At 50.0% G+C, this 25,727-nt stretch overlaps 12 protein-coding genes across 12 annotated transcripts; 6 read left to right on the top strand and 6 right to left on the bottom strand.

The window, feature by feature from the left end:
• Positions 1 to 385: 385 nt before the first annotated feature.
• Positions 386 to 1,583, bottom strand: N7447_008514 (uncharacterized protein; the record flags this gene model as incomplete). Its single annotated transcript, XM_057232776.1, is given in 2 exon segments — positions 386 to 718; positions 735 to 1,583. The coding sequence occupies 2 exon segments, from the start codon at positions 1,581 to 1,583 to the stop codon at positions 386 to 388; spliced, it is 1,182 nt and encodes a 393-aa protein (XP_057082318.1).
• Positions 1,584 to 2,266: 683 nt separating this feature from the next.
• On the top strand, positions 2,267 to 4,255 carry N7447_008513 (ABC1 kinase family protein; the record flags this gene model as incomplete). Its single annotated transcript, XM_057232775.1, has 2 exons — positions 2,267 to 3,000; positions 3,055 to 4,255. 2 exons carry the CDS (start codon positions 2,267 to 2,269, stop codon positions 4,253 to 4,255), a joined length of 1,935 nt encoding a protein of 644 aa, XP_057082317.1.
• A 167-nt stretch (positions 4,256 to 4,422) lies between these two features.
• Positions 4,423 to 4,962, bottom strand: N7447_008512 (uncharacterized protein; the record flags this gene model as incomplete). The annotated part of the gene is made up of 1 exon (XM_057232774.1): positions 4,423 to 4,962. The coding sequence occupies one exon, from the start codon at positions 4,960 to 4,962 to the stop codon at positions 4,423 to 4,425; it is 540 nt and encodes a 179-aa protein (XP_057082316.1).
• Positions 4,963 to 5,395: 433 nt separating this feature from the next.
• On the bottom strand, positions 5,396 to 6,316 carry N7447_008511 (transcription elongation factor DST1; the record flags this gene model as incomplete). The annotated part of the gene is made up of 1 exon (XM_057232773.1): positions 5,396 to 6,316. One exon carries the CDS (start codon positions 6,314 to 6,316, stop codon positions 5,396 to 5,398), a length of 921 nt encoding a protein of 306 aa, XP_057082315.1.
• A 1,134-nt stretch (positions 6,317 to 7,450) lies between these two features.
• Positions 7,451 to 8,710, bottom strand: N7447_008510 (GTPase-activating protein RNA1; the record flags this gene model as incomplete). The annotated part of the gene is made up of 1 exon (XM_057232772.1): positions 7,451 to 8,710. One exon carries the CDS (start codon positions 8,708 to 8,710, stop codon positions 7,451 to 7,453), a length of 1,260 nt encoding a protein of 419 aa, XP_057082314.1.
• Positions 8,711 to 9,065: 355 nt separating this feature from the next.
• Positions 9,066 to 9,458, top strand: N7447_008509 (copper metallochaperone COX17; the record flags this gene model as incomplete). The annotated part of the gene is made up of 3 exons (XM_057232771.1): positions 9,066 to 9,093; positions 9,196 to 9,257; positions 9,318 to 9,458. The coding sequence occupies 3 exons, from the start codon at positions 9,066 to 9,068 to the stop codon at positions 9,456 to 9,458; spliced, it is 231 nt and encodes a 76-aa protein (XP_057082313.1).
• Positions 9,459 to 9,795: 337 nt separating this feature from the next.
• On the bottom strand, positions 9,796 to 11,743 carry N7447_008508 (dolichyl-P-Glc:Man(9)GlcNAc(2)-PP-dolichol alpha-1,3-glucosyltransferase ALG6; the record flags this gene model as incomplete). The annotated part of the gene is made up of 3 exons (XM_057232770.1): positions 9,796 to 11,179; positions 11,245 to 11,407; positions 11,458 to 11,743. Coding segments are annotated over 3 exons (1,833 nt in total), but the record flags the coding sequence as incomplete, so codon positions are not given.
• Positions 11,744 to 12,557: 814 nt separating this feature from the next.
• N7447_008507 (putative nucleolin protein Nsr1) lies at positions 12,558 to 14,048 on the top strand (the record flags this gene model as incomplete). Its single annotated transcript, XM_057232769.1, has 1 exon — positions 12,558 to 14,048. The coding sequence occupies one exon, from the start codon at positions 12,558 to 12,560 to the stop codon at positions 14,046 to 14,048; it is 1,491 nt and encodes a 496-aa protein (XP_057082311.1).
• A 722-nt stretch (positions 14,049 to 14,770) lies between these two features.
• Positions 14,771 to 16,230, top strand: N7447_008506 (uncharacterized protein; the record flags this gene model as incomplete). Its single annotated transcript, XM_057232768.1, has 2 exons — positions 14,771 to 14,900; positions 15,005 to 16,230. The coding sequence occupies 2 exons, from the start codon at positions 14,771 to 14,773 to the stop codon at positions 16,228 to 16,230; spliced, it is 1,356 nt and encodes a 451-aa protein (XP_057082310.1).
• A 2,300-nt stretch (positions 16,231 to 18,530) lies between these two features.
• Positions 18,531 to 19,827, top strand: N7447_008505 (aromatic ring-hydroxylating oxygenase subunit alpha; the record flags this gene model as incomplete). The annotated part of the gene is made up of 2 exons (XM_057232767.1): positions 18,531 to 19,357; positions 19,413 to 19,827. 2 exons carry the CDS (start codon positions 18,531 to 18,533, stop codon positions 19,825 to 19,827), a joined length of 1,242 nt encoding a protein of 413 aa, XP_057082309.1.
• A 629-nt stretch (positions 19,828 to 20,456) lies between these two features.
• Positions 20,457 to 21,945, top strand: N7447_008504 (uncharacterized protein; the record flags this gene model as incomplete). The annotated part of the gene is made up of 3 exons (XM_057232766.1): positions 20,457 to 20,702; positions 20,773 to 21,129; positions 21,205 to 21,945. 3 exons carry the CDS (start codon positions 20,457 to 20,459, stop codon positions 21,943 to 21,945), a joined length of 1,344 nt encoding a protein of 447 aa, XP_057082308.1.
• Positions 21,946 to 22,530: 585 nt separating this feature from the next.
• N7447_008503 (uncharacterized protein) lies at positions 22,531 to 25,688 on the bottom strand (the record flags this gene model as incomplete). Its single annotated transcript, XM_057232765.1, has 4 exons — positions 22,531 to 24,398; positions 24,460 to 24,481; positions 24,546 to 25,477; positions 25,532 to 25,688. The coding sequence occupies 4 exons, from the start codon at positions 25,686 to 25,688 to the stop codon at positions 22,531 to 22,533; spliced, it is 2,979 nt and encodes a 992-aa protein (XP_057082307.1).
• Positions 25,689 to 25,727: the final 39 nt, after the last annotated feature.

The raw sequence follows: 25,727 nt of genomic DNA, 5'->3' as shown, positions 1-25,727 counted from the left end.
TCTACCTTGCTCACCCGAACATAGAAGACCTAACCTCAAACCCGTGCTAAGTCCAGTGCGTGTATCTACTAATTACAAACGGTTTGAGGCGAAACAAGTCTAACCACTCATACTTCTTGGACTATGTCGTGCCGCTATCATTCCCTGGGTGCTTGAATTCATCGGAAATTGTGGTCAGCTATTTCCCCGGGTCTTTGATAGATCACTCATCTTTTCTCCTCTTTAAGTCAGTCCTCAGGAAGCTGGGCTATGAATTTAATTCCCTTCTATTCGAAAGCAGCGAGAGGATTTTGGAAAATGATTCAAGAGATAAAACGACGAGCTAGACTTCAACCATCGGTCCATTTTCATGGCCGATTGTATCCTCGAATGCACGGCGAGTTAGCTAATACACGAGATTCTCAGCATATTCCTCGTACTCCTGCATGAAATCTTCCATGCTAAACTTGTCAGTGATCTGCTTGGCTGATAGAATGACACTACCGGTATCAATGTATCCCTTCTTGAAGGCTGCGAACAATGCCGGGCTAGTCGAGGAATGTGGGATAAAAAGCTGATTATCACCCGTTACCATAGCCCCTTTGAACGCTTGGTAAATGACATCACAATCCTGCGTTAAGTCAACCGCCTCGCATTGGCCGAAGTCCAAAAGATAGAGTCCAATGGCGCGATGCTGAAAGTCCGGAGACTCCACGAAAGCCCTCGGCTCCTCTTGAGGCTGATGTGCCAAGCACGAACTCCACATCATCACCGTTTGTGGCGGCGCCCCAGTGTAAGGTTGCATATGCCTTGCCCATTTCCTTAGCAAGCGCAAGGGTATCGATGCCAAGTTCCTTCATGAAACCGAGGTGGAGAGGGAAATTTCTGAGCGGAGCTGGGTTATCCTGATTGAGCGAACCATTAGCTTTACCCAAATAGACTCGGACGAGGCAGTGCTTGTTGCTGGGGTTACTGAGAAGGGATTCGATGTCAGTGATACTAAGATCCCGTTCGCGACCACAGAAATAGGTGACGAGCGCTTTTCGTACGACCTTCGGTAATGGAAGAATCCGATCCATGATGATGACGTTCCCGCGCATACGGTAAGCCTGGGGCATTTTCGGAAAGACTTTACCCCAGAACGCGTCGTTTTGTGTTTTGAACATAAAGTTGTGGGGTTTAGGAACGTGGACCATGTTGTGGGTTGCGTGTCGGTAGTGTTCGAATGCGGCTGAAACATCGCAGTGGGTATTATACTCGCGCCGGATATTTGAGGATCGTGCTTCATTGCCTGGACTCTCTTTTTTGAGAACATAGGATTTCTCAATCACCTCGAAGACGACACCTTGTAGGCCACTGCCGATTTGATTGATCTCCTGCAGGTCGGGTCGAAACCGCGCACTTTGGAAGCGGCGGCTGAAAGAGGAGGTTGTCAAAATGACGGATGTCAAGCTGAGCGATCGCTGGAGAATGGCTGAGTCTGTCTCCAGTTCAAGTTCTGTTGCATCCAAGAAAAGACAAGTAATTCTAGTATCTCGTGCAATGGATGACGCTCCAGAGCCAGCTGATTCTTCACTGCTATTGATTTCGCGTCGCGAAGCCATGGTGAGCTGAGGACGGGTGGAACGTACGTCAAACGTCGCGGCATAAAGCTGGGCGGGCGAGGCCCGTAGCGGATCCGAACAGGCGCTGCAGACGGCCTATAAGAAGGTACTTGAAAATGGTTGATGGATGAAAGTGACACCACTGAGTACTCATAAGATTGATGTAAAAGGAGATTTCGCACCGCCTTCCCAACCCGGGAATATACAGTCATATTTCATGAGTATTTGCAGGTACATCGGAAGGTCCGGAGTTCGTAGTGTGCCACTATTTAGAGGTAGGCAGACGTACGCAGGTCGACCTGATAATGACCTGATAATGCGTGGTACTTCCATCCGGAAGGCTAAGAGGTACTGTACAAAATATTAAGCGAGCAATCCATTATGCGGGTATTAAGCTTACTCATTTTTTTTTAGAAGTAATTAACCTAGAAATGGTGGTGTAGTGTAGTATGTAGATATACATATTTGGTGAGGGAAATGGAGTAAGAACAAATGGTGATGTATCAGCGAGGGCGTGGAATTCCCCCGACTCCGACTCCGCGCGGAGCTACCGTGGATGAGAAGCGGAACTTCTCTTGGGCTTTATTTGACACATCCACAGGACTCTCACTACTTTACCTTCTCAGATCAGGTTGGACTTGATACCGCCATGCAGTAACTCGGCATCCGCTTCTCCATTTCCTATGGCGCACGCGACGTTTCTCCGCTCCCTGCGGCCCACCATCCGTCCCTCAATCTGGCGGCACCGATATGCTCACTCAAGCCAATTCCAACCCTTCGTACCACCGTCACCAAGCTCCCTGGGGAAACCCACAGAAGCAAAAACCTACAAACGAACCATCAAATGGTTCCGCCGAATCATCTACATCTCACTAGCAACAGGCGTCGCCTACGGCATTGACAGCCAGTTCTACGCCTCATCGCTGACCCGAACAGCCCGAACGTTTTCCCTCGGTCTAGTCGTCGCCCTCGACTACAAAATAAACTTCCGCCCACACCCGCCATTGGCCAGCTCTATTGCTGCCGTGCACGCCCGCAACGCAGAGCGCTTGTCGGATCTGCTGAGATATAATGGCGGTCTCTATCTGAAGATGGGCCAGGCGATTGCGATGCAATCCGCCATCCTACCCCCTGAGTTCCAGCATATGTTCTCCCGCATGTTTGATGATGCACCTCAGAATGATTGGAAGGATGTGGAGAAGGTCATCCGTGAGGATTTTGGGAAGTCGCCTGAGGAGGTATTCGGTATCTCGTTTACGGGCGAACCTGACAAGGGCACAATGGAGCGCAGAGCCCGAGCTAGCGCCAGTGTTGCACAGGTCCATTGGGCTCGTCTGCAGGATGGTAGGGAGGTCGCGATCAAGATCCAAAAACGCGAGATCGTGCAGCAATTGGCATGGGATCTCTGGGCTTTCAAGTGAGTTGTTCGAGTTCGAGCCGAAGGATGTTATGCTGATATTGAAACCAATAGAGTTGTGACCTTCATCTATAGTAAGGTGTTCGACATCCCTTTCTACAGTCTCGTTCCCTATATCAGTGAGAGACTATCGCTCGAAACAGACTTCGTAAACGAAGCAGATAACTCGGAAAACATGGCCAAGCTCGTGGCCGCTGAACCTCGCTTGCGCGATCGCGTGTATGTCCCTCGTGTATATCGTGAGCTGAGCTCGAAGCGCGTCATGACTGCCGAATGGGTAGAAGGCGTACGCCTCTGGGACAAAGACGCTATCACGCGGCCCTGGCGCGGCGGCTGGCGTCAGGGAAGTCCAGGCTGTCACGGTACACCACTTGACCAGCCGGAGGGGAATGCTGCAGATCGAAACCTGCGCGCATCGAGGACCAAGCCACAGCGCGATTACTGGCGCGGCCACAACAACCGCGGCGGACTGGGACTGTCGCTCAAGGAAGTGATGACAACCATGGTAGATCTGTTCTCTGCCCAGATGTTCCTATGGGGATACGTCCACTGCGACCCGCATCCGGGCAACATCTTCATCCGTCGCAAGCCGGACGGACGGCCAGAGCTGGTTCTGATCGACCACGGCCTGTATATCCACATGGAACCCGGATTCCGACACCAATATGCGCGGTTCTGGAAAGCCCTCCTCACCTTTGACAATCGCACGCTGGGCGAGATTGTCAAGGGCTGGGGCGTGAACAACCCAGATTTCTTCGCGTCAGCAACATTAATGCGCCCCTACAGCGGCGGAGACATGTCTACGCAGCGCGGCCTCCAGGGACTAAGTAAGTCGGAGCGTGCAGAGCGGTCCTTCGAAATGCAGCAAAAGCTGCGCAAGGCGATCCGCGATATGCTGGGCGATGAAACCAAGTGGCCACAGGAGCTGATTTTCATCGGTCGCAATCTGCGCATCGTCCAAGGAAATAACCAGTTCCTGGGCTCGCCGGTGAATCGCGTTAAGATTACTGGTATCTGGGCTTCGCGTGCGCTCATTGAGTCGCCGGATCTGCCGCTGGTCGAGAAGATCCGGAACATCGGTCGCCATTTGATCTTCCGTATGGTGCTGTTTAGTACAGACATCTTCTTTTATTTCACCAAGGTGCGCCAGTTCTTGCATCTAGGTGGGGGTATGGAGGATGATATCGAGGCCCAGATGCAGAACATGGCCAAGGATATGGGGGTTGAGCTTAACCACAGCGTCTTTGAGGGATAGGCTGCCCCCGATCTTATTGAATAATATGGTGAAAACGGCAGTTGGTTTAGAATACGTGCATTATACCATCTGCACCTATCTAGAAAAATCTCCCAATAATGATAATCTCCTTATGATTGGTAATACTTTCAGTGTGTGTCTTGGCTGTTGGCCGATATATATATATTCTACCTTGTACCCTCCGCATCAAAATCCACATAAATCCCCTCACCACCACCCTTAGAATTCATTAAATCCCCTAACTTCCCAAGCCTAGCAAGATAAGCAGCCCCCGTATCCGCCCAAACATGATACTCGCAAACCGCCAACCTCCCCTCCCCAGGCCCACCATCAACGGCAAGCTTAATGCGATAAACGAACGTCTCATCCCACGCCTGCCGCGTCTCCTTCCAGCCAAACGTTGCGGTCCCACGCAGAGAAACAGCCATGCAACTCTTATCAACCACCCAGTTCTCATCGGGCTCGAATACCATGTTCTTAATAAAGAGGAGGGAGGTGATGAGCTCGAAGTAAGTTGCTACCCCATCTTGGCCGGTGAATGGACGGCCCAGGAAGGGAGCTAGTTGCGGGAGACCGTGTTCGTGGGCTAGAGGGTTTGGGGATGTTGTGAAGGTTGAGAGGAGTTTGTTGGGGTTTGTTGGGTCTGGGTTTGTCAGGGCTTCTAGGAGGGCGTGGATTGGTTTCAGGAGGTCTGGGCGTGTAGTCATGATGGAATACTTTTGGCTTGGTGTAGATGTGGCATTGGAAGGGAAATTGGGCTCTATGGACTTGGATTTGATATGGCGGTGGACGTCGGGAGGTACTGACATAAATATGACGTTGGTGTTTGTTGATATTGTTGATATCTACTATTAATGTAGTAGTATCAAAACAATGGGATCAAACATTAGGATAGTTGGGTAATTGGGATATCTGGATTTTGGTAGATAGTTCACTGTTTCCCCATCCATTTGCCCAGATGAGCTTCAAGAGAAACAGACGTAGAAGACATAAATCAAAGGCCCACTGTGAAACTCCCGCGGCTTTCATAGCTGGGCTTGATAGAAAGAATGAAAACATAGAGAGAAAAGCAAAAGAAAGAAACACCGAGTCCCAAAGAATAATACATTTCCGCTCGCGCAGCTATTCGGACGACCGAGCTCACTGTCGCCAGGACTTGCCGCAGTTCAGACACGTGCAGAACAGAGTCATCGGTTCATCAGCCGCACGAGTCTGAGCCTCGGTGTAGGTAACCTTGCGTTGACCGCACTTGCCGCACTGCAAACTCTTACTGATACTGCGTTCTTGCTGGGCAACCATAGCCTTGTCCATATTCTCCTTCTGAATCTTGGCATCCGCCTCACGCTGCTCAACAGAGCGTAGCTCGTCGTGGCTCATGCGCACAAATTGCTCAGAGGTAATTTCTCCCTCGACAACGCGCACGCGCAACTTCGGGTTGGACTTGTTCTTCAGATTCTGGAAAAGACTGCGGATCTTCGTGCGGTATTCCTCCTTCGTCTCCGGTCCCAGGTACTTGTATGCGGAAATTTCCACTGCAATGGCGCGCGATAGAACAACCTTCACAGACTCAGACGACCCAACACACAGCCCATCGTACATCAGTCCTGTGCAGCTGTCACGCACTCGGTTACCGGTGTGATTGATCTCCGCCCCGTCTGCCTTCCAGGTTCGCTTATCCGGAGGCACGGACAGCTTCGACGCCTTGTCTGAGGGCGTAGCAGCGGCTGGGGTGGACGCTCCTGTACCGTTTTGTGCTGGTCGCGGAGAACCACTCGACCCCCGGCTGGCTGCTGTACCGCCGCCCTGCTTCTGCTTGTTCACCTCGGTCCGCCACTTGGAGACGATCTCGCTGGAGAGCCGCGCAATTTCGGGAGTCTTGCTTTGCTTGAACTTGTTGACGATGATTCCGATGCGCGTCTGTCGGAGGAGATCTTCGGTTGCCCGGACCCCGGTTTGGATATCCTTTAGGAGGCCTAGAATCACAGCGGAAGACTCGTTCGACGTCGCGGCTTTGCCCAAGGCCTTGGCCTTAGCTTCGATCTCTTTGGCGTCCATCGCCATGTTGTGCGGGGTAGAGGGATAATTCGATCGGAATGCTTGGAGTTGATCGAGGACCGGCTGAGAAAGTTCCACGCGACCTATAAGCGACAACTGTTAGTATGTCATCGTAAAAGCTTGGAGCACAGGGTCTTTATAAGCCCCGGATGCTGGCGCATTCTGCAGAACCACGGCGAGCACATTTGTCCCTTTGGGATCACCGGTAATAGAGCACAGATAAGTTCAACAAACGTCACACGAAACAAGGCTCTTAAGATATCCCGCCATAGAGACTCATGCGGGTGAGGGTGGTACGCTGTTAATTTGCACGTGTCCACCTTCTCCCTCATTTGCTCTCGGAAAATTGGCCAAAACAAGCAGAGCAGCTCGTAAACAATGGTATAAAAGGTGTTATACACATTGCGCCAGGAATAGCAATGGGTAATTGCGCAAAAACAATATGTAGTGAGGGGTGTTTTGCGCGAGCACTCACTTGGAGATATTTTACGGTCGCGTTAACGATGTAGTGTTGCGAAATGGGAACTGTAATGATAACAAAGAGCGGAAAGGCGACGGCAATGGAAGCGCCAGAAGAGACAGGTATGGTAGGTGGGATATGTCAAAGCCGACGACGAGGTAAGTGGAATTTGATGAGCTGCGATGTTCGAGGTTCGCGCCAAGCCTTGCGTTCCATTTTCGGAAATTCTTTTTCTTTCTATATGCAGCTTTGTATACACACTTGTTTACATGTAGAAAAATTATATTTGAATGTTCCTGCTTGTCCAAATATGTATTCCATCGATATGATTATGTATCCTCCGAAGAAAACCGGAGGTCCATGGCTATGCAAACAGAATATGGATCAAAGCAAAGAGAATTATGTGCAGCTAGGATCTCATCATTGTAGATTGGGGGTATAACAAATGGGGGTCTTTTTGAAGGTAAAGCGTAAGCGTCGTCAGTCAGATCCTCATACCCGAAGCTTGTGAGTGGCCGTGGACAGGGAAAGGGACCATGGATGGCCAAGAGGACACCAAGTAAGCCGAGGGCGTGGTTTCTCAGCCATTGGTGATATCAACGTGGCATTGAATCCATGAGACATCCGTGATGAAAGGCAGGTACTGATGGAAGTGACAATTGTCCAACAGCTCCAGAGGTTTAGAGGGCCGTCTTGCCCAGCACATCGGCCAATTCATCGACGTCCTTGTCATCTTTCTGAGCCACCTTCTCTTCCTCGGCACGTTCGGCATCCTTGAGATCCTTCTCAGCCTTGGCCTCTTCCTCCTCTTCCTCCTCCTCCTCTTCTTCCTCCTCCTCTTCCGAATCCTCCTCTTCGAGTTCATCCAAGTCATCAAGACCCCAAGTATCTTCGGGGTCCTCGTCGGTACCGTGCTCCTCCTGTCGAGCCTCTAGGAGCTCACGCAGGTCAATAATGTTAGGGTCCTCCTCAGAGAAGATGTTTCCATTGAGCTCGACACGACGGAGGCTGGGGAGCGCAGTCTTGGCTGCATGGGTGAAGTTCTTGACAGCTTCCGCCTTCATCTCGTTGTACTGCAGACGCAGAGTCTGGAGCTTCTGGTTCTTGTTGGCCGCCAAAGCCTGGGCAACCTTGACACCACCACGGGCAGAGAGCAGGCAGTCGCCAACACCAAGCTCGCGCAGAGAGGGCCAGCCGGACAAGACTTTTGACAAAGCAGTGGAGCCCACATGGGTGAAAGTGTTGTCCTGCAGATCCAGAACCTCCAGGGAATGCGCGTGGTAGAGACCCTCGGTCAACAAGTGGCAGATACCCTCCGATCGAATACCGTTCTGTGTCATCTTAACCGACTTCAGACCGGCCGCGTGGGCCTTGTAGGCCCGAGCCCACGCCTCCATACTGCCGTTCTCCAAGCGGTTTCGTCCGCAGACAACACTCTCCAGCAGTCCAACCTCCTCGCCACAGTTACGAGCTTCCTCCTTGCGCTCAGCCAGCTTTGACAGCGCATCGGCAACTTGAGATCCAGCGGCAGGGCCGAGTCCATTGTTGTTCAAAATAAGGTGACGGAGGGGCACATGGCGCGAGAGGAATTCGATAAGCGGGGCCTGAGTCCTGAGACCAAAAGCATTGTCGTTAAGGTTCACGGTGTGGACGGTCGAGATCTTGAGGATGGCATTCAGGAGGGCATTCAGAGCAGTGGGGATTTCCGTCAGGAGACGACCGGTGAAGATGTCGTCAAGGTAGGCAGCTTCGAGGCACTTTTGGGTCTTCAGGACCTCGGCCAGACGCTCGGAGGCGCCAATGCCCAGGGTGTTTCCACCGAGACGGATTTCAGTGTAGTCAGTGTTATCTATCAAGGGCTGAATGTGCACATTGATGTCTTCTGCGCTGTCGAGCTTGAGGACTCTGCCCTCGAGGGAGAAGACCTTGGGAGGGGCCATGGCGGGGTAGTTGTCCAAGTGGGATGTTGAGATAAGAAAAAGAAATAAATAGGAGAAGGCTCAATGGCAGATGGTATCCAAGAAGTGAGGAGACCCAAGTAGATCTAAAGAAAGAAAGAAAAAAACCGAAACAGTCAATGTAGCAGAAGAGGAGGCGACTCCGGGGAGGCAAGTTTGTTGATAACAAAAAAAAAAATAACCACGGCAACGCATAGAGACCAGTTACGCTGCACGAACCATTAATAATGTCCGATGGTGTCAGGTCACTTGTAAGCACTTATTCACAACGTACTTAACACTCGTTTTCTGTCTTCCATTTCCTTAAATATTCAAGTACATCTGCATATCTGTCACAATGTCCTGGCTATTCGGTTCTTCAAATGGTATGTACCACTGCCTCTTTCCACCTGGGCCGAATGCTTGCGCAATGCGCCAGTCCTACATATCAGAGAAAGGCTTTCTTTTGCTTACACAATTATTTACAGAGAAAAGTGCTGCTACCCCCGAGCAAGCACCCGCTCAGCCAGCCCAGACCGAGAAGCCCAAGGTATGACCCGATAGTGCCGAACCAACAAGCACAAGCGACTGACCCTGCCTTTCGTTCTAGCCCTGCTGCGTCTGCAAACCCGAGAAGACCGCTCGCGATGACTGTATGCTTTTCTCCAAGTCCGACAACCCTGAGCAGGAGTGCAAGTCCACGATCGAGCAGTACAAGACTTGCATGGCTGGATTCGGCTTCAAGGTCTAGACTCGTTCTCTGACCCAATGGCCTCGGCTGTACTATCACTATACAACATTGTACCATAGCATTCATTGGCGGGAGTTTCTTGTTTTACCTGGATATCGTCTGTTTTTAGGGCATGTTTGCTCCGTTGTAACATATTGGAATCTAGAGTTTAGCACTCCGGATGATAGGGATGAGTTTCCCAATACAACGTCTCACCTCTTAAAGAACGAATTTCAAATCGAATCAATTATATTAATAAAACATATCAATGAAACAAGAGTTCTACTGCCTCATTTTGGATAATCACATAATATGGGGTATCACTGAAAATCATACAGCCATCCACCTAGCCAAACAATCACTGCTTCTTTTTCTGGCTTTCCTCCTCGGTAGCCTGCCGACTGATCTGGCGACATTGGGTGTATAGTTTCCACATACACCACAGATAGGCAATCCCAAATCCAGCAGCTCCGATCAGGGCATTCAAAACGACCCAAAGATCTGGCTTTCCGGGCGGCGGAGGTACGAATGCCTCAAGCATATGCCAGGCAATCATGGTCAAATAGAAGCCAAAGTGTAGGAGAGTTGTGAGAGTGCTGGGCTCCAAGTAGGCATTGGAGTCTTCAGGGGATGGGCGACTTCGGTAAGTCTCGAAAGAAGTAGGAGGCAAGCCGAGAAGATAGGCCCAAAGCAAAGTCATAACTATATAAGGAACGCGGAGCTCATCGCGCTTCAGAAGGGGGTACATGGTCCACGAGCCAAGCATGTTGGCCCAGCCCACCCAGGCTCGGGTTTCTTTGCTCAGCCCACCGTTACCAGCAAGTAGGAGACTCATTGGTAGCAAAGGCAGCAACACACTCTTCTCATGGACCTGGAAGGAGAACAAGAAGAATCCCCAGGAGACGGCAGATAGAGCGGGAAGGAGAAGCGAGGCCCGGGGGTGGCGGAAGATGATAGCACAGGGAACAACAATTGACGCCAATGTGGCACCAAGTGATGCGCGCTGCAACAACGTAGCATCAAAGCGGGTGAGCTTATAGAAAGTGTGAATGGCGCACCAAGCGTTGGCAACTTTGTCTTCGAAGAGCCCACGCGCAAAGGGGAACACCCGATAAATGATCTGCGTTAATTGGAACAATAGCCCGTATGTAACGGAATTCTTGTCCAACTGGATAGGAAGTACCTGTAACAGAGGCGGCACCGGAGAAGATGCAAATGCCTTTCGAGCATCGGCATTGGAGGCACCAACCATGAGAGGGGCCAAAAGCAAAGTAAAAGCAGCCAATGTGATGAGGGCTATGCTCACAAGGCGAGGAATATTGATCCGAGGGAATGTGCAGACACCGAGAAGATAGGCGAACATGACTGGTGCATAGTACAATGCCATTTGTTTGAATCCCAGTGCACCAACGAAGAAAATGCAAGCCCAAAGCATACGCCCCGCCAAGATAGCATCCAAGCTCGCAACCACCAATCCAAGCATGACTGTGTTATATTGGAAATGGCCATGATCGATGAGGATATTCGCTGGCTGAAGGAGAATTGCCACGAGAGCAATCGAGGCGGACCATGCATGAACACCCTGCATCCGAGTGTAGCGGCGGAGGAAATTGACCACGGCCGGAATGAAAACGAAGTATTCGGATACCATGACAGTAGCGCGCATGTATACTTTCAAACGGGGGTCCTCGAAACCTCGGGAGGCATCCAGGGCGAACCAGGTTGGATCAAAGGCGGAGCCACTAGACAAGTCAACAGGTCAGCAGGAGGCCATGAGAATTCCACAATGAATGAAAAGGAAGTGTACATTTTTCCGAATAGCCAGCTGTGATATGCGGTCAGTGGTGGATAATCGAGACCCCAATATTGCAGATCGTATATGTACCACTTCGCCAAAGGCAGATGTGTGGTAATTTCCATCCAATGCCGTTGCGCTTCAAAATCACCATGCATTGGGGGAACCTGAAAGCCTAGAAGATATCAGTTCTTGTATCCTCCATAGAGAGACAATATCGCATACCAGAGTAACCCCACAAGCTCACAGCCCATCGGAACAGGCCGACGGCCATGAGGACAAGTGGAAGAATCAGCCATTGAGAAACACCAGCCCGAGCAGCCCACAAAAACGAGACGAGGGGGAATGCTGGGGATTGCTTCCCATCGCCTAGATCCAAGATCAGGTTATTGTTGGAGCCGGGCGCAACCTTTCTCTTCTTGCGGGGGCGGTGGGAGGATGGTGTTGGAGGGGCCATCACGATAAAGAGTAGAGGTGAACTTATCGTCCCATTGACTGAGTCAAAAAACGTGTCTAAATGAGAGAAGAATTGACTTCTAAAGTTATTGTGGCTTGATATGTACGTAGACGCAGAAGATACCGCCAATTGACACGCGATTGTGAGTCGTCAACAGGCACAGGACAGGTACCCACATAGTGTTGGGACTAAGTGTTTAATCTAACCTTTCTAGGTAGGCGGACTGGTTCTGCCAGCCTCCGAATTTTTTTTTCAGAAATTTTTCCTTATCAGAGCTGATGGTCCCCCAGCTCTTCACTTTTTTCTTCTTCTCCTTCCTATCCTCTCTACTTCTTTCTCTCATCCCCTTTCAAAAAGCAGTCTGTTTCAGGTTGCTTTACTTGTTACATCTCTTGAATACTCAAGAGATCTCTACACACACTAACTAACGCAGTCGCGTGGGTTTATCTCGTAAGTTCGTTCTGTGGGCTCTTTTATTTCTCCGAGGGCTGTGGGCTTGACATACATCTATTCTGTGGGCTCTGTGGGACATCTTCCTCGTGGGTTACATATTCTAGACAGTATTGGCTGTCTGTTGCTTGTGGGCTTGAAAACTTGTCCGTCCGTGGGTAGTGGGTTAACGTCCAGCTGTGATTTAGTTCACTTCTGGCAGTTCTTCTGAGGGCTGTTGTTCCATTTTACACATCCATAACACGGGTGCTTTGAGGGATCGTGGGCTTTGCCGCACATACTACAAGAATTTCACTTGTCACTACAGTATGTGCCACCCTACCCAAGATACAAGCCAGCCTCCCAAGCCCTCCATATGAGTCCCCCCAATTCTACCAAAGAGCAATCGCTAACATCCTTTTCTCGTTGCTAGTTCACAATGTCCAAGACATCTACCAAGGGTGCCGATAAGGCCACCAAGGTCAGCAAGACCTTGAACAAGGTCAAGGATGCCGGTGTCACCAAGGCTTCCCAGTCCCCTGCCGCCAAGAGCAAGGCCGTTGCCAGCAAGGTCGCCGCCAAGGAGAAGGCCTCCAAGAAGTCCAAGAAGAAGGAGCCTACCCCCAGCTCCTCCTCCGAATCCGAGTCCGAGTCCGATGAGGATATGAAGGATGCTTCCTCCAGCTCCGAGTCCGAGTCTGAGTCCGAGGATGAGAAGCCCGCCCCCAAGAAGGCTGAGAAGAAGGTTGCTGCTAAGGCTGAGTCTTCCGACTCTTCCGACTCTGACTCTTCTTCCGAGTCCGAGGAGGAGAAGCCCGCTCCCAAGAAGGCCGAGAAGAAGGTTGCTGCTAAGGCTGAGTCTTCCGACTCTTCCGACTCTTCCGACTCTGACTCTGAGTCCGAGGAGGAGAAGCCCACTCCCAAGAAGGCCGAGAAGAAGGCCGAGTCTTCCGACTCTGACTCTGACTCTTCTGAGTCTGAGTCCGAGGCCAAGAAGGCTTCCTCCGACTCTGAGTCTGGTTCCGACTCTGACAGCTCTGACTCTGACTCCGACTCCGAGGAGACCCCTGTCTCCAAGAAGCGCAAGGCCGATGAGGAGCCTGCCGCCGCTGCCAAGAAGTCCAAGACCGATGATCTTCCCGAGGGTGCTGTTGCCAACCTCTTCATCGGTAACCTGTCCTGGAACGTCGATGAGGAGTGGCTCCAGCGTGAGTTCGCCGAGTTCGGTGAGCTCAACGGTGTCCGCATTGTCACTGACCGTGAGACTGGCCGCTCCCGTGGATTCGGCTACGTTGAGTACACCAACGCCGCCGATGCCGTCAAGGCCATGGATGCTAAGAAGGGTACCGATCTTGATGGTCGCACCATCAACCTCGACTACGCCGCTCCCCGTCAGGCCAACCCCCCTGCCGACCGCTCCCAGGATCGTGCTCGCTCCTACGGTGACTCCACCAGCCCCGAGAGCGACACTCTCTTCGTTGGCAACCTTCCCTTCAGCGCCACTGAGGATGCTCTCCACGAGGTCTTCGGTGCCCAGGGTTCCATTCTTGGAATCCGTCTCCCCACTGAGCAGGAGACCGGCCGCCCCAAGGGCTTCGGTTACGTTCAGTTCTCTTCCATTGATGAGGCCAAGGCTGCTCACGCTGCCCTCAACGGCCACGAGCTCGAGGGCCGCTCTATCCGTCTTGACTTCTCTACTCCCCGCCCTGCCGGTGGTGACCGCGGTGGCTTCGGTGGTCGTGGCCGCGGTGGCGGTGGTGGTTTCGGTGGACGCGGCGGTGGTGGTCGCGGTGGTGGCCGTGGTGGCTTCGGTGACCGTGGCGGCCGTGGTGGTGGTCGTGGTGGCTTCGGCGACCGTGGCGGCCGCGGTGGCCTCAACAAGGGCAAGGGTTCCATCCCTGAGTACAAGGGTACCAAGGTTACCTTCTGAACTTGATATTTTCTGCATTTGATTTCCGCAACATATCGGTGTCCATGGGTCTCAGGTTTGCTTTGAGAGGAAAAAAGTTCGTGTTTAATTATGTGTAATATGATCTTAGCTCAGGTATCTTCAATTTGATACATCATTTCAATTTTCATTATGATCAACTTTTCCATCTTGTTTGTAGACATGTAACCTATCAGCCTGTATATTGCCGCTAGATGCCGCCTTCCACGCAAACTTGTTTTGCCTGAGGACTTTGATTGATTTGTCCTTCTTTGGTTGACTTGTTGATGAAAGAAGGCCTCTTTGTGAGCTTCTCCAATCTCAACATTCCATAAAACCTGCGCCACTTACCACTGACGATCCCCTCGCATCGTCTTTCGCCCTTTGCCTTGTCACGGGCTGCAAATCACCTGTTCGGTCTGCTGATCACCTCATCATTTCGAATCTTTCCACCTGGAGAGCTTCCTTCATCTTTCTTCGATCTCTTCGATCACTGTCCTTTTCTTTCTGTTTCTGAAGATTAATCTAACTATTTTTGCTTCCTTTTTATAAATCTTGTGAGCAGAAAGGAGTATAAAACCCTTGCTTTGGGCATCAGTGATCGACTCCACATTTGATAAGATAACCCCACGTTGACCGCTCTCTTGTACTTCCCAGAGTGGCCTGATCCCCTCTCTTTTATATTTCTATTCTACTCCTTCTCATATTCATTCAACTCTCTGGCTATGCAACCAAATCACTATCCGCTAGGTCAGGTGCGTGAGCCTAGAGCCGCAAGTCGGATGACGGATGGCCATCAGCCGCAAGATAACGGTCAGCCCCAGTCATCTGGTGCGGCGCCCATGAGATCAGAGGGTATGTAGTCCTTTTTATAATCCGACTGGTACCTCCCCTGATGAACTTTCATATACATAATTGCTCTCACGTTTTCATAATGTACTCACTACGATACTACATAGATTCCTGGATTGACGTATCCTCGCAACCATCCTCTTCTTCTTTCTCCTCTGCTGCCACGAATGAAGATATAATCACTACCGGCTTGCAGGTCGAAATTGGAGAAGCAGGAGTGTACCATCGCCGCAATAGGCGACGTCGTCTTCAACACCTTGCTGCTATCACCACAGCCCAGGTGGACTATGCATCGCGGGATGTCAGTCAAGCCAGTAGCAGCCAAGAGGAATATGACGAGAGCGAAAGCGAGTCTGATCGCGTTCTCAGCAGCTCGAATGAAGATATAACCTGCCCAACGCTCCCACCTGCATTATCTGCACGCGCTGCACGGCCCTCAGGTTCAGATGCTGCCTCCAGCGATGATGAAGATGATACTTCTACTGCTTTAGGGATGGGAATCAACCCATCACCTTTCGTACCCCAACCAAACATATTCACACACCCACCAGCAGCATCAGAACCTGGATGGACTGCACGACGTACTCAACCTAGTGTACCGTCTACTCGTGCAACCCCTCGAAGGGATTCTTATCCTAGTCCACGATCATCGCGCAGAACTCAATACCAACACAGCCCTTACAACATGATCTCCCCTTCCCATCATACCGACCACGATGCAGCTCTTCGTGCCAGCCTATCAACACTTCTTTCATGTGCCGCTGCCGCTAGAGGCCTTCCCAAGAATGACAATAGGCCATCACCTACCCCAGCTGCACCCTCTGGAGGCGGACACCCCGCTTTATTCCGACTAGTAGGTGCATCGGTCGCTATGGGAGAGGAGAGCAGCGATGAAGAGACCACGTCGTCGCCGCAGTATCCAGAAACAAGTCCGTCTATAGGGGCACCGCAGAGGAACCTAAGAGCTCCGTCGGTGTCATCTGACCCATCTGCCGCCAAAGCAAAGCGCCGTTCAAGTTCTCCTAAAGACCGCGGTGCTGCATCGAAGAAGAGCCGTCGCGTAAGCATGACAGATTCAGCAACGACTGTCAGCCCCACGATCATGACATGGGTCATCAGCGCCGGGGTTGTCGTTCTATTCTCTGCAATCAGTTTTTCCGCCGGGTATATGATCGGCCGTGAGGTCGGGCGAGTTGAGGTGGGGATGATGGGAGATGGTGTTCCTGGCCCTCGCCCCTCAACAGGATGTGGCCAGGAAGCGGTCCGTGGCGGACTCCGAAAACTGCGCTGGGGATCTGCGGCTGCAGGATCTGCTAGTCTTGCATCAATGTAATGTTCTATGAATGGCGAAGATGATGTTAATGAATTACGATGTCTACATAGGAGGACGTACCGCTGGAGCTGCGTTCGTGCCTTTTCTGAACGTTGACCCACGTGTCGGAACATCCTCGCGTTTCTCTGTTTGATTGGTATTCTACTCTCATCTCATTGACCGATAGTCATTGAGATTCGGTTGTTATGTGCCGGGGGCCTTGAGACCTTCTGACAATCAAAATTGGCGCATCTTTATGTTTTACGCTGGTGTTTTTCGTTTTGAAGCGATGGAGTCTTGGTTCTAGCCCCCCTTGGGGATTCTATGTTGGTTTCTTTGCGATTTTCAATCTATACCCTCTTTTTATCGCCTTATCTTATATCTCGGATGAATGATTTTGTTACAAAATTGGGCTCAGTTGATACACACATCTGCTGGTAGTATCTCAAGCCGTATCTAAAGTAGCGGCAACTCCCTCCGCAGTGCTACCCGCCCACATCTACAGGTGGTAGCCTTGAATACTACGTAATCATACAGGGTTTTGCTCAATTTAGCTTCCAGAGAACCATGGAGCGTTTAGAATTGATTTTACACCAGTCTTGGAAGCTCCCGCGGTATCCACCGCATTAGTGAGCCAAATCGATGATGTTTGGAGCGTTTCATTGTTCGTATGTACACGAGACAAATCTGTATTGAGTTGACCACAAATATGAAGGACAGGCTATGAGTGGACTCATATAACCTCTTTATGACCAGTTCCTTTGGATGGACGGCTGGTGAAATACGTTATTGAAATAGTGGGTTTTGATAGAGTACATATCTCCCATTCATATATATATTATACCAGTTTTCTGTAACGGTTGGCTGCAATACAAATTTCACCCGTACCAAGTACCACACCAGTTGCCAATTACATAGTGAGTCTCGGGTACCTAGAGCCTGTATGTCTTAATGACACAGCGGGCCGTGACGCCTCAAAGTCATTCCTCATTGTAGTAAGCCTCCATCCCAACAGCTGAGGATACCTTAAAAAAGGGATCTGTGGTCCACTCTATCCACTCTAGTGGGCTCTAAGAAGGCAGTATTGATGGGTATCATAGTTAAACTCCGGGTATCCGGCGATTCGACAATCGTTATTGCCCTGTTAATTTTTTTAGAGACACTGTTACCCCAACTTCCTCGTCTTGAGATTTTGGCGCAAAGGATATGTCAACACTATATTGGAACAGTGTATCGGTCTGTCGGCGCATAATGAGGGTGAAGTCTGTACCGTCGTACCCAGCCGTATAGTTCTTGTATCCAAACGTAATGCTTGCAGTTGACGGCGTCAGCATTAGTGTTCTGGGATTGACCGCTCGCGAGATGGTATATGAGCCTTTGTTAGCGCATCGCCAGAAAGCGAAATTGCGAGGGATGGTGGAGTTGGGCTCAAAATCAATGATCGTCTAGTCCTATCACTTAAAAAAGTCACGTTTTTACTCTACCATGTTTATCGCACCTTTTGCTCTCATGGGGGTCGACCCTCGGACTAACCCACCCGAGGGTCGGAAGTTTAGAACCTGACCTGCCCAAATGGAGGTGCAGGTGTAGGGTCGGGAGGGTTACCCGCGATGTAGTGCCAGGTCTACACATCGTCTATGAACTTGGGCCTGTATCAACTCCTCGATCTCCTACTTATATTGGAAAACAATCACTTCGGAGTCCAGATATAAACAATTTTAAGCATTTTCATTTATTTTGTCAAAATTATGTAGCCATGATAAGGAAGCCAGGTATGCGTAGGACAAGGTATTTGTTTTCTGATCGTGGGAGTGACCTATCCCACAATTTGAGGAACCCGAGTCCTGATTCAATCGGCAATGCCTTACTCTGTATACCGCGAGACTTAGAGCTCATGTAGCTTATCTACTTTATGCGAACTTCTATTGGCTGCAGAACCCGATCGGCGTTTCGAAGTATGCGTGTCAAGCTCCAAACAAAGCGATGTAGCGTGGACTGGAGAATATATGCCCGAACAATATGTCGGGTTTGATGGAATTTGCCTTAATAACCCATCATGGCATTTAATCCGACGTGTAGTACAGATTGTAGTACTATCGTGGCGGGTTGTGGGGTTCGATGTCCGTTCTTGGAAGATCAACCCGCCTCACGATGGGTTACCCTACCAAATTAGAATACGGCCGTCCATATGATCGGAGTATAGACGTGGCTAACAGTACCATACCAAATTGTTTTAGGACATATAAAGGGATGATTGTGGTGACCAGTTAGGCAACAAAGACCAGAAGATATTTTCCATTGAACTTTCTTATATCCTCGCCATGGCTTCAATGTTGAACTATTTTGGCTTCAACGCCGCTACCCCCAAGGAAGAAACCAAAGATTCTCCCGTTCGTGCCTTGCCTGCATCATGGTACACCTCGCCAGAGATGTACGAGTTGGAGCGTCGAGCCATATTTTCGAAGAGATGGCTCTTCATCACCCACAGCATGCGGGTGAAGAATACCGGCGACTGGCTCCGCTACGAGATTGCAGGTTTCGACTTCATCATCACTCGTGACCGACAGGGCAACGTCAACGCATTCCACAACGTATGCAGACACCGTGCGTACCCGGTAGTTGAGAAAGAGGATTCCGGAAACTCCCAAATCCTCGCTTGCCGATACCACGGCTGGTCTTACGGACTAAATGGCAAACTTGCCAAAGCTACGAAATACCAAGAGTTGAGTAACTTCGATAACAAGCAGAATGGTCTCTTCAGAATCCACCTCAAGGTCGATGTGAATGGCTTCATCTGGGTCAATATGGATGCGAACGAAGTCCCAGAAGTGTCATGGGAGGAGCATTTTCAGGACGTCGACAAGCAAGAACGGTACAAAGCCTACAACTTTGGCGACTACGACCTGGATCACTCTTATGCGCTCGAAGGCGACTATAACTGGAAGATTCTGGCTGATAATTTCAATGAATGCTACCACTGTCCTACAACACACGCCGATATTCCTGAATTTCTCAACCTCGAGTCTTTCGACAGCGATCTTAAAGATGGACACATCCAGCATCATTGCGAGTCTACGCCAGAGCAAATCGAGAAGGGCCTTTACACTGCCAGCACCTACTACTTCCCCATGTCTGCCATGGTTGTGTCGTAAGTATTTCTCAACCTATGCCTTCTCAAACCAAACATCCTCTCACATATACAGGCCGCATTTTATCATGATCCAGAAATTCCTCCCCTCAAGCCCCAAGAGCTCAAAGATGGCTTATGAAGTCTACCGAAACCGGAACTCCTCCGATACCGACTTCAAGCTCATCAGCGATATGTACGCGCGAGTCATGGGAGAAGACAAGGTCCTTTGCAACAACGCACAAAAGAACCTCGACCGAAATGTCTTTACGAGTGGCGAGCTTCACCCGAAGTATGAGAAGGCGCCGCTGTTCTTCCAGAGCACAGTCCGCGATGTCGTCACGGAGCACTTTGAGCGTGAGAAATCCCAAGGGCGGGAGATCTGGCCGGCGAAACCGAAGGTGCCATGCAACGCAGAGGTCAGTGAGAAAGATGAGCAGATCTGTGCGTCTTTGGCCTGTAGATCCCAGAAAGAGCTTTTGGCATGGTGAGTGTTTTGGTTTGTTGATTGTTTTGAGAGTCAGTATTCCTGTTACATCAGTTTCTTTGTGATTAGTTTATGATCTTTGCAAATTAGCCTCATCATTTGACTTTCTTGAAGTTACGTGGGAGACTCGAGGATTGAGGTACAATCGTAGCAAAAGTAGACAGATCCATGCGGTCGATCTCCAGTTGTAAGAGGTGATTGTACGGTATTTGAGCTACTCGACATGTACACTTCCAAGGTTATCCAGAGGGGTACAGCCAGAAAAATGTATGACGGCCGGATATATCAGGCACCAAACCTTGGAAGCCTTAGAAAGAGAATTGGCCAATGAGGACGCAGTTAATCGCCAGATAATCTCCGACCTAGAAAATCAAATCAACGCAACATATTCAGATTCTGTCTGGAGCTCATTAAAGAAGAGTAGAAGAAAGAAAGGGGGCAAAACTTGGGTACATCTGAAAATGTTGAGACGTGTGTGAATTTCCATAAGCTAACCTCCACCTTTCTGCCTAAAGGTGTCTAGAAAACTGCGCCAAGCGGAGTCATTTTGGGTCTAGTATGCCGGAATCGAAGCTTTATAAGAAGATCTGACACGCCCGTTTCTGACAGAGGATTAAATATTTTCCCGTGAACATGGCATCATTTAATTTCCCCCTAGAGCTACTTGCAATCATCACATCTCTCTCGGACACGGAAACCCTGAAGGCCCTAAGACTGACAAACCACACGCTATCCGCCTTGGCAACCAAGAATCTGTTCTCTACGCTCTCACTGTACACCGACGATAAAAGCTGTGAGGCTTTCGGGTCAATTATAGCCCATCCACAGTTAAAAGAACATGTGCGCAAGATCCGCTTCAATACTGTCGAGGTCGACTCTGTGAGATCTCACCCTGAGATGGAACAATATTGTCATACATTCAAGGGTTAGCTAATATGTAGTACATCAGGAACCTGACATAGAGCACGAAGCAGTTGAGCTACCTTTCAAATGGAAGGAGCTCCTATTTATGCTTCCGAAAATTCCGAATCTCGAAAGCGTCGTGCTGCGCTTCGACCAAAACTGCGTGCTAGACAGCCATTATCTCGAGGCTCCCCAGCCGATTGATTACCGAGAAACCATCATAAAATGGCTGGGTACGGCGCTAGTGTCTTTAAAGCAACCCCTGAAAGAATTAGGGATTCAAAATCAGCAGAATGTGACACCATTGAGTAAAGATTTCCAGCAAGTACTGAGCAAGCTGAGCTCGCTGAGACTGAACGTTATGCATGAGCTCGTACCTGCAAGCCCTGAAGATGAAATCGAGGTTTGTATCTACTCCAGTCTGTTCGAAACAAGCTTATGTATTATTATTCATGCTAATTTGGGGAATGTCTGACAGAAAGCCGAGGCGCAAGAATTCTACGCACGTATACTGCCGTCAGTCTGGCTGAAACCCACCATGGGATCACTCCGGAAGCTGTCTCTATATTCCGGCTTTTACTGGGGATTCTACCCTAAATTCAGCCTCGAAGGGATCCACTGCCCAAATTTGCAGTCGCTCACTCTGGGCAACTTCTCCTTTTTCGAAGACCAGCAGCTCGATTGGATTCTATCACATTCGTCAACACTCCAAGAACTTTACCTTGACGATTGTCCGATTTTATTCCACGCGAGAATATTGGATTACGAATTCCAACTTGACAAATGCCCGCTACCGAAATCCAGAATGAAATTTCAAATTAATGAGAAGTGGAGCGATGACTGGCACTACGATTATCCACGCCGATGGAATGACTATTTTGCCTCATTTGAGACCGGCCTTCCACACCTCCGTCATTTTGCGATTGGTCACAATCAAGCATGGAACTCAGATCATGGGTGGGGGCTGCCATTCGAGAAAGAACTGGACCTTGTACCGGTATTGATGCACGAACGTTACATGGAGTTTGATGGGGGTATAGGGCCCTCTCAATTCACTTCATCAAGGCGGGAAGACGATAAGGAGGCCTGGCCACATTGCGATGACGAAGATCGTGAGGCTTTGAAGGCATTATATCGGAAGATCAAGCAGCAGGTAGACTGTGGGAATTTTGAGATCGGAAATTACGAGGTGGCTGATTTGCTAGAAGTTTCCTATTGATGAATTGAAATCAACAAGCTGGATGAAAGTAAAACAAGCAACGTTCTGGATTACTTTACCAGCTATGAGCACTAGCGGGTTTCTTTCCTTTTCTCAATGGATTTCTCGGAAAGTCGCCTCGCGTATTTGTGTCCTATATTTCCTCGAGACCATGGCTCTACTTTAGTCCATAGTGAATGTAGATACATGTAGAATCAGTTGCACCAACAGTAGCTTGCAAAACCGCCTTGAGTTTTTACATTTCACACCTTCTATTTCAAATGCCAATGCCAAGACGGCCCTAATCGCATACAGTTCGCTCCTGTCTTATATTTGGCTCTGTATATTACATAGTATTGTCACAAACCGTCACCTTGCGCGTTTCAGGCTTACTCAACTGACTTCGGTTTGTTGCCTACAGGAGCCACCGTGAAGCATAAGTAACGAAATAAAAATGGCAGTTACTTTAATGAGACTTTATTCAGCGGATTTGTTCAAGGAAGAGCAGTTCGACTAAGACCCAATATCAGGTGGGGATGATAAAAATGTTGTCCATGATCGGTACTTTGATCGACTGTTTAATGCCTTGGAGAGCGCGCTAAGACGCTAATCGATCAGATCTTCATTGTGCGTTCTCTCTTGAACCACGACCACATGCTCAAGTAGCTCCGCGGCCTGCTTGATCTGAGATTGGTATGCCCCTGCGAGTGCGTGCTGAGATGCCAGTCGATCAGGATGTTCTTCATCGAGCGTGCTCTCTCGCACCGCGACCACGTGCTTAAGCAGCTCCACAGCCTGCTCAATCTGCCCGTTGGATTGATATGCCCTTGCGAGTTCGTGCTGAGATGCCAGTCGAGAGGGATGTTCTTTATCGAGCGTTCTCTCTTTCACTGCGACCACGTGCTTAAGCAGCTCCACGGCCTGCTCGATCTGCCCGTCAGATTGATATGCCCTTGCGAGTTCGTGCTGAGATGCCAGTCGATCAGGATGTTCTTCATCGAGCGTTCTCACTCGTACCGCGACCACGTGCTTAAGTAGCTCCACGGCCTGCTTAACTTGCCCGTTAGATTGGTATGCCCTTGCGAGTTCGTGCTGAGATGCCAGTCGATCAGGATGTTCTTCATCGAGCGTTCTCTCTCGCACCGCGACCACGTGCTTAAGCAGCTCCACAGCCTGCTTAATCTGCCCGTTAGATTTGTATGCCCCTGCGAGTACGTGCTGAGATGCCAGTCGAGAGGGATGTTCTTCATCGAGCGTTCTCGCTTCTACCGCGACCACGTGCTTAAGTAGCTCCATGGCCTGCTTAATCTGCCCGTTAGATTGGTATGCCCCTGCGAGTTCGTGCTGAGATGCCAGTCGAGAGGGATGTTCTTCATCGAGCGTTCTCTCTCCCACCGCGACCACATGCTTAAGTAGCTCCACAGCCTGCTTAACCTGCCCGTTAGATTGGTATGCCCTTGCGAGTTCGTGCTGAGATGCCAGTCGAGAGGGATGTTCTTCATCGAGCGTTCTCACTTGCACCGCGACCACGTGCTTAAGCAGCTCCACGGCCTGGTTCATCTGCCCGTCAGATTGGTATGCCCCTGCGAGTTCGTGCTGAGATGCCAGTCGAGAGGGATGTTCTTCATCGAGCGTTCTCTCTTTCACTGCGACCACGTGCTTAAGCAGCTCCACGGCCTGCTTGATCTGCCCGTTAGATTGGTATGCCCCTGCGAGTTCGTGCTGAGATGCCAGTCGAGAGGGATGTTCTTTATCGAGCGTTCTCTCTTTCACTGCGACCACGTGCTTAAGCAGCTCCACGGCCTGCTTGATCTGCCCGTTAGATTGGTATGCCCCTGCGAGTTCGTGCTGAGATGCTAGTCGAGAGGGATGTTCTTCATCGAGCGTTCTCTCTTGCACCGCGACCACGTGCTTAAGCAGCTCCACGGCCTGCTTAATCTGCCCGTTAGATTGGTATGCCCCTGCGAGTTCGTGCTGAGATGCCAGTCGAGAGGGATGTTCTTCATCGAGCGTTCTCGCTTCTACCGCGACCACGTGCTTAAGTAGCTCCATGGCCTGCTTAATCTGCCCGTTAGATTGGTATGCCCCTGCGAGTTCGTGCTGAGATGCCAGTCGAGAGGGATGTTCTTCATCGAGCGTTCTCTCTTTCACCGCGACCACGTGCGTAAGTAGCTCCACGGCCTGCTTGATCTGCCCGTTGGATTGGTATGCCCTTGCGAGTTCGTGCTGAGATGCCAGTCGATCAGGTTGTTCTTCACCATAGTGTCTTTCATTCCATGCACACACAGTCCCAAAAAAGGTAACAGCTTCTCTCGCTCGGCCATCCGCTAGAACGCAATTCCCAACCTTGGAAAGCAAGCTATACGTCTCACTTATATCCTGACTTTCCCCTCTCCTAAGAATCTCAAGGGCGTGTGGTAGGTACATCCTCCATGTGTCACGATTTGTGTATTCATCGGATGGAAAATGCTTGACTATATGTTGCGTTATGGTTGTGATAACCCGTTGCGTCTTCCGTGCCTCTGCTATCCACACTCGGGTTGACAACTGTACGAGGCTATGCATGTCAAATATATTCCTATTCTCCCTCCTGGTCAGGAATCCATAGCTACACAGCGTACCAATCGCAAACTCCATCTCCTCTTCCGAATCGAGGGGGGGAGAATAGATCGCGGGATTGCCTTTGGCTCAAGATAAGACATAAATCCTAATAAATCGGTAGCAGAGGGATCTGAGCTCTGAATCTGATTGAATGAGATAAGCCATGTGGTGGTCACCGCGTTAGGCATTCTACGATAGCGAGTGCTATCGTGGAACTCCCTACCCGCTAGACGTATCCGGTCTTTTTCGGTTTTATGCAAAAGCTCGAGGTACCGTGTGCTAGTTGCATCGTTTCGACAAATATAGTGAGCCGCCTGCGCAATAGCTAGAGGTAGGAAGTTTAGCTCTTCCAGTAATTGCATAGTGGAGATCTGGTCACAAAGCGAGTCCTCTCCTACAATCTTAGTAAGGAAAGTAATCCCTTCCTCCGTTGTCATCTTTTGGAGCTCAACTATATCCCTTCCTGCGAACGACAGTGCCACCTCACGGGAACGAGTAGTGAGCAAAGTAACGCCTTTGTTGCTAGCAGGGAAATACTGATCAAGCTTATCGAAAAGCAAGTCCACATCGTCGGCATTGTCGACAATGAAAAGCCACTTTCCGGCTTTATTAGAGCTTAGCTGTCGGTGTACTAATTCCATCGCACTTTCACCGTCTGAACTCTGATGGACTTGCAGCTCTTTCGCGATTTGCGAACAAGCCTGCTCAAAACTCTCGACACTAAGCGCAGGAGCCCAGAAAATTGAGCAGTCTGGTATATGCGCTTGCACCCAGCGGGCAAGCTGAAGAGCAACTTGGGTCTTGCCGATGCCACCTAGGCCGAATAGAGCTACTTTTCTAGTATTGGCTTGTAGAAATAGTTTCTGTTTAAGCTGATCTAGCGTGAATTCACGGCCAGTAAAATGACGGTTTTCCAACGAAGGGATAATATAGTGGGCTTGAGGTTGATCACCTTGGACAAAATGAGTGAGCCTGATATCTTGATTAGGCTTTTCTGTTGACTTACAAGGTCTAGGATTCATCTCTTTCGTTTCTTTAGGCATGTGGAAGTGGTTAGTGACCGAGCCGTGGTTCACAGCGATCTGGAACCCCGAATTTGAAGGTTCAAACGATATTGCGGATGCCATCGCCACGTGGATCGGTTTCAATTCCTCGATGGGCATATAGAACACCAAATGTCTGGTATAAGCTACCGCTGCCGC

The sequence above is a fragment of the Penicillium robsamsonii genome (assembly GCF_028829455.1).
Source record: "Penicillium robsamsonii strain IBT 29466 chromosome Unknown utg000005l_segment0_segment0, whole genome shotgun sequence".
Taxonomy (NCBI): Eukaryota; Fungi; Ascomycota; class Eurotiomycetes; order Eurotiales; family Aspergillaceae; genus Penicillium; species Penicillium robsamsonii.
This window is presented reverse-complemented; position numbering and strand designations above follow the sequence as displayed.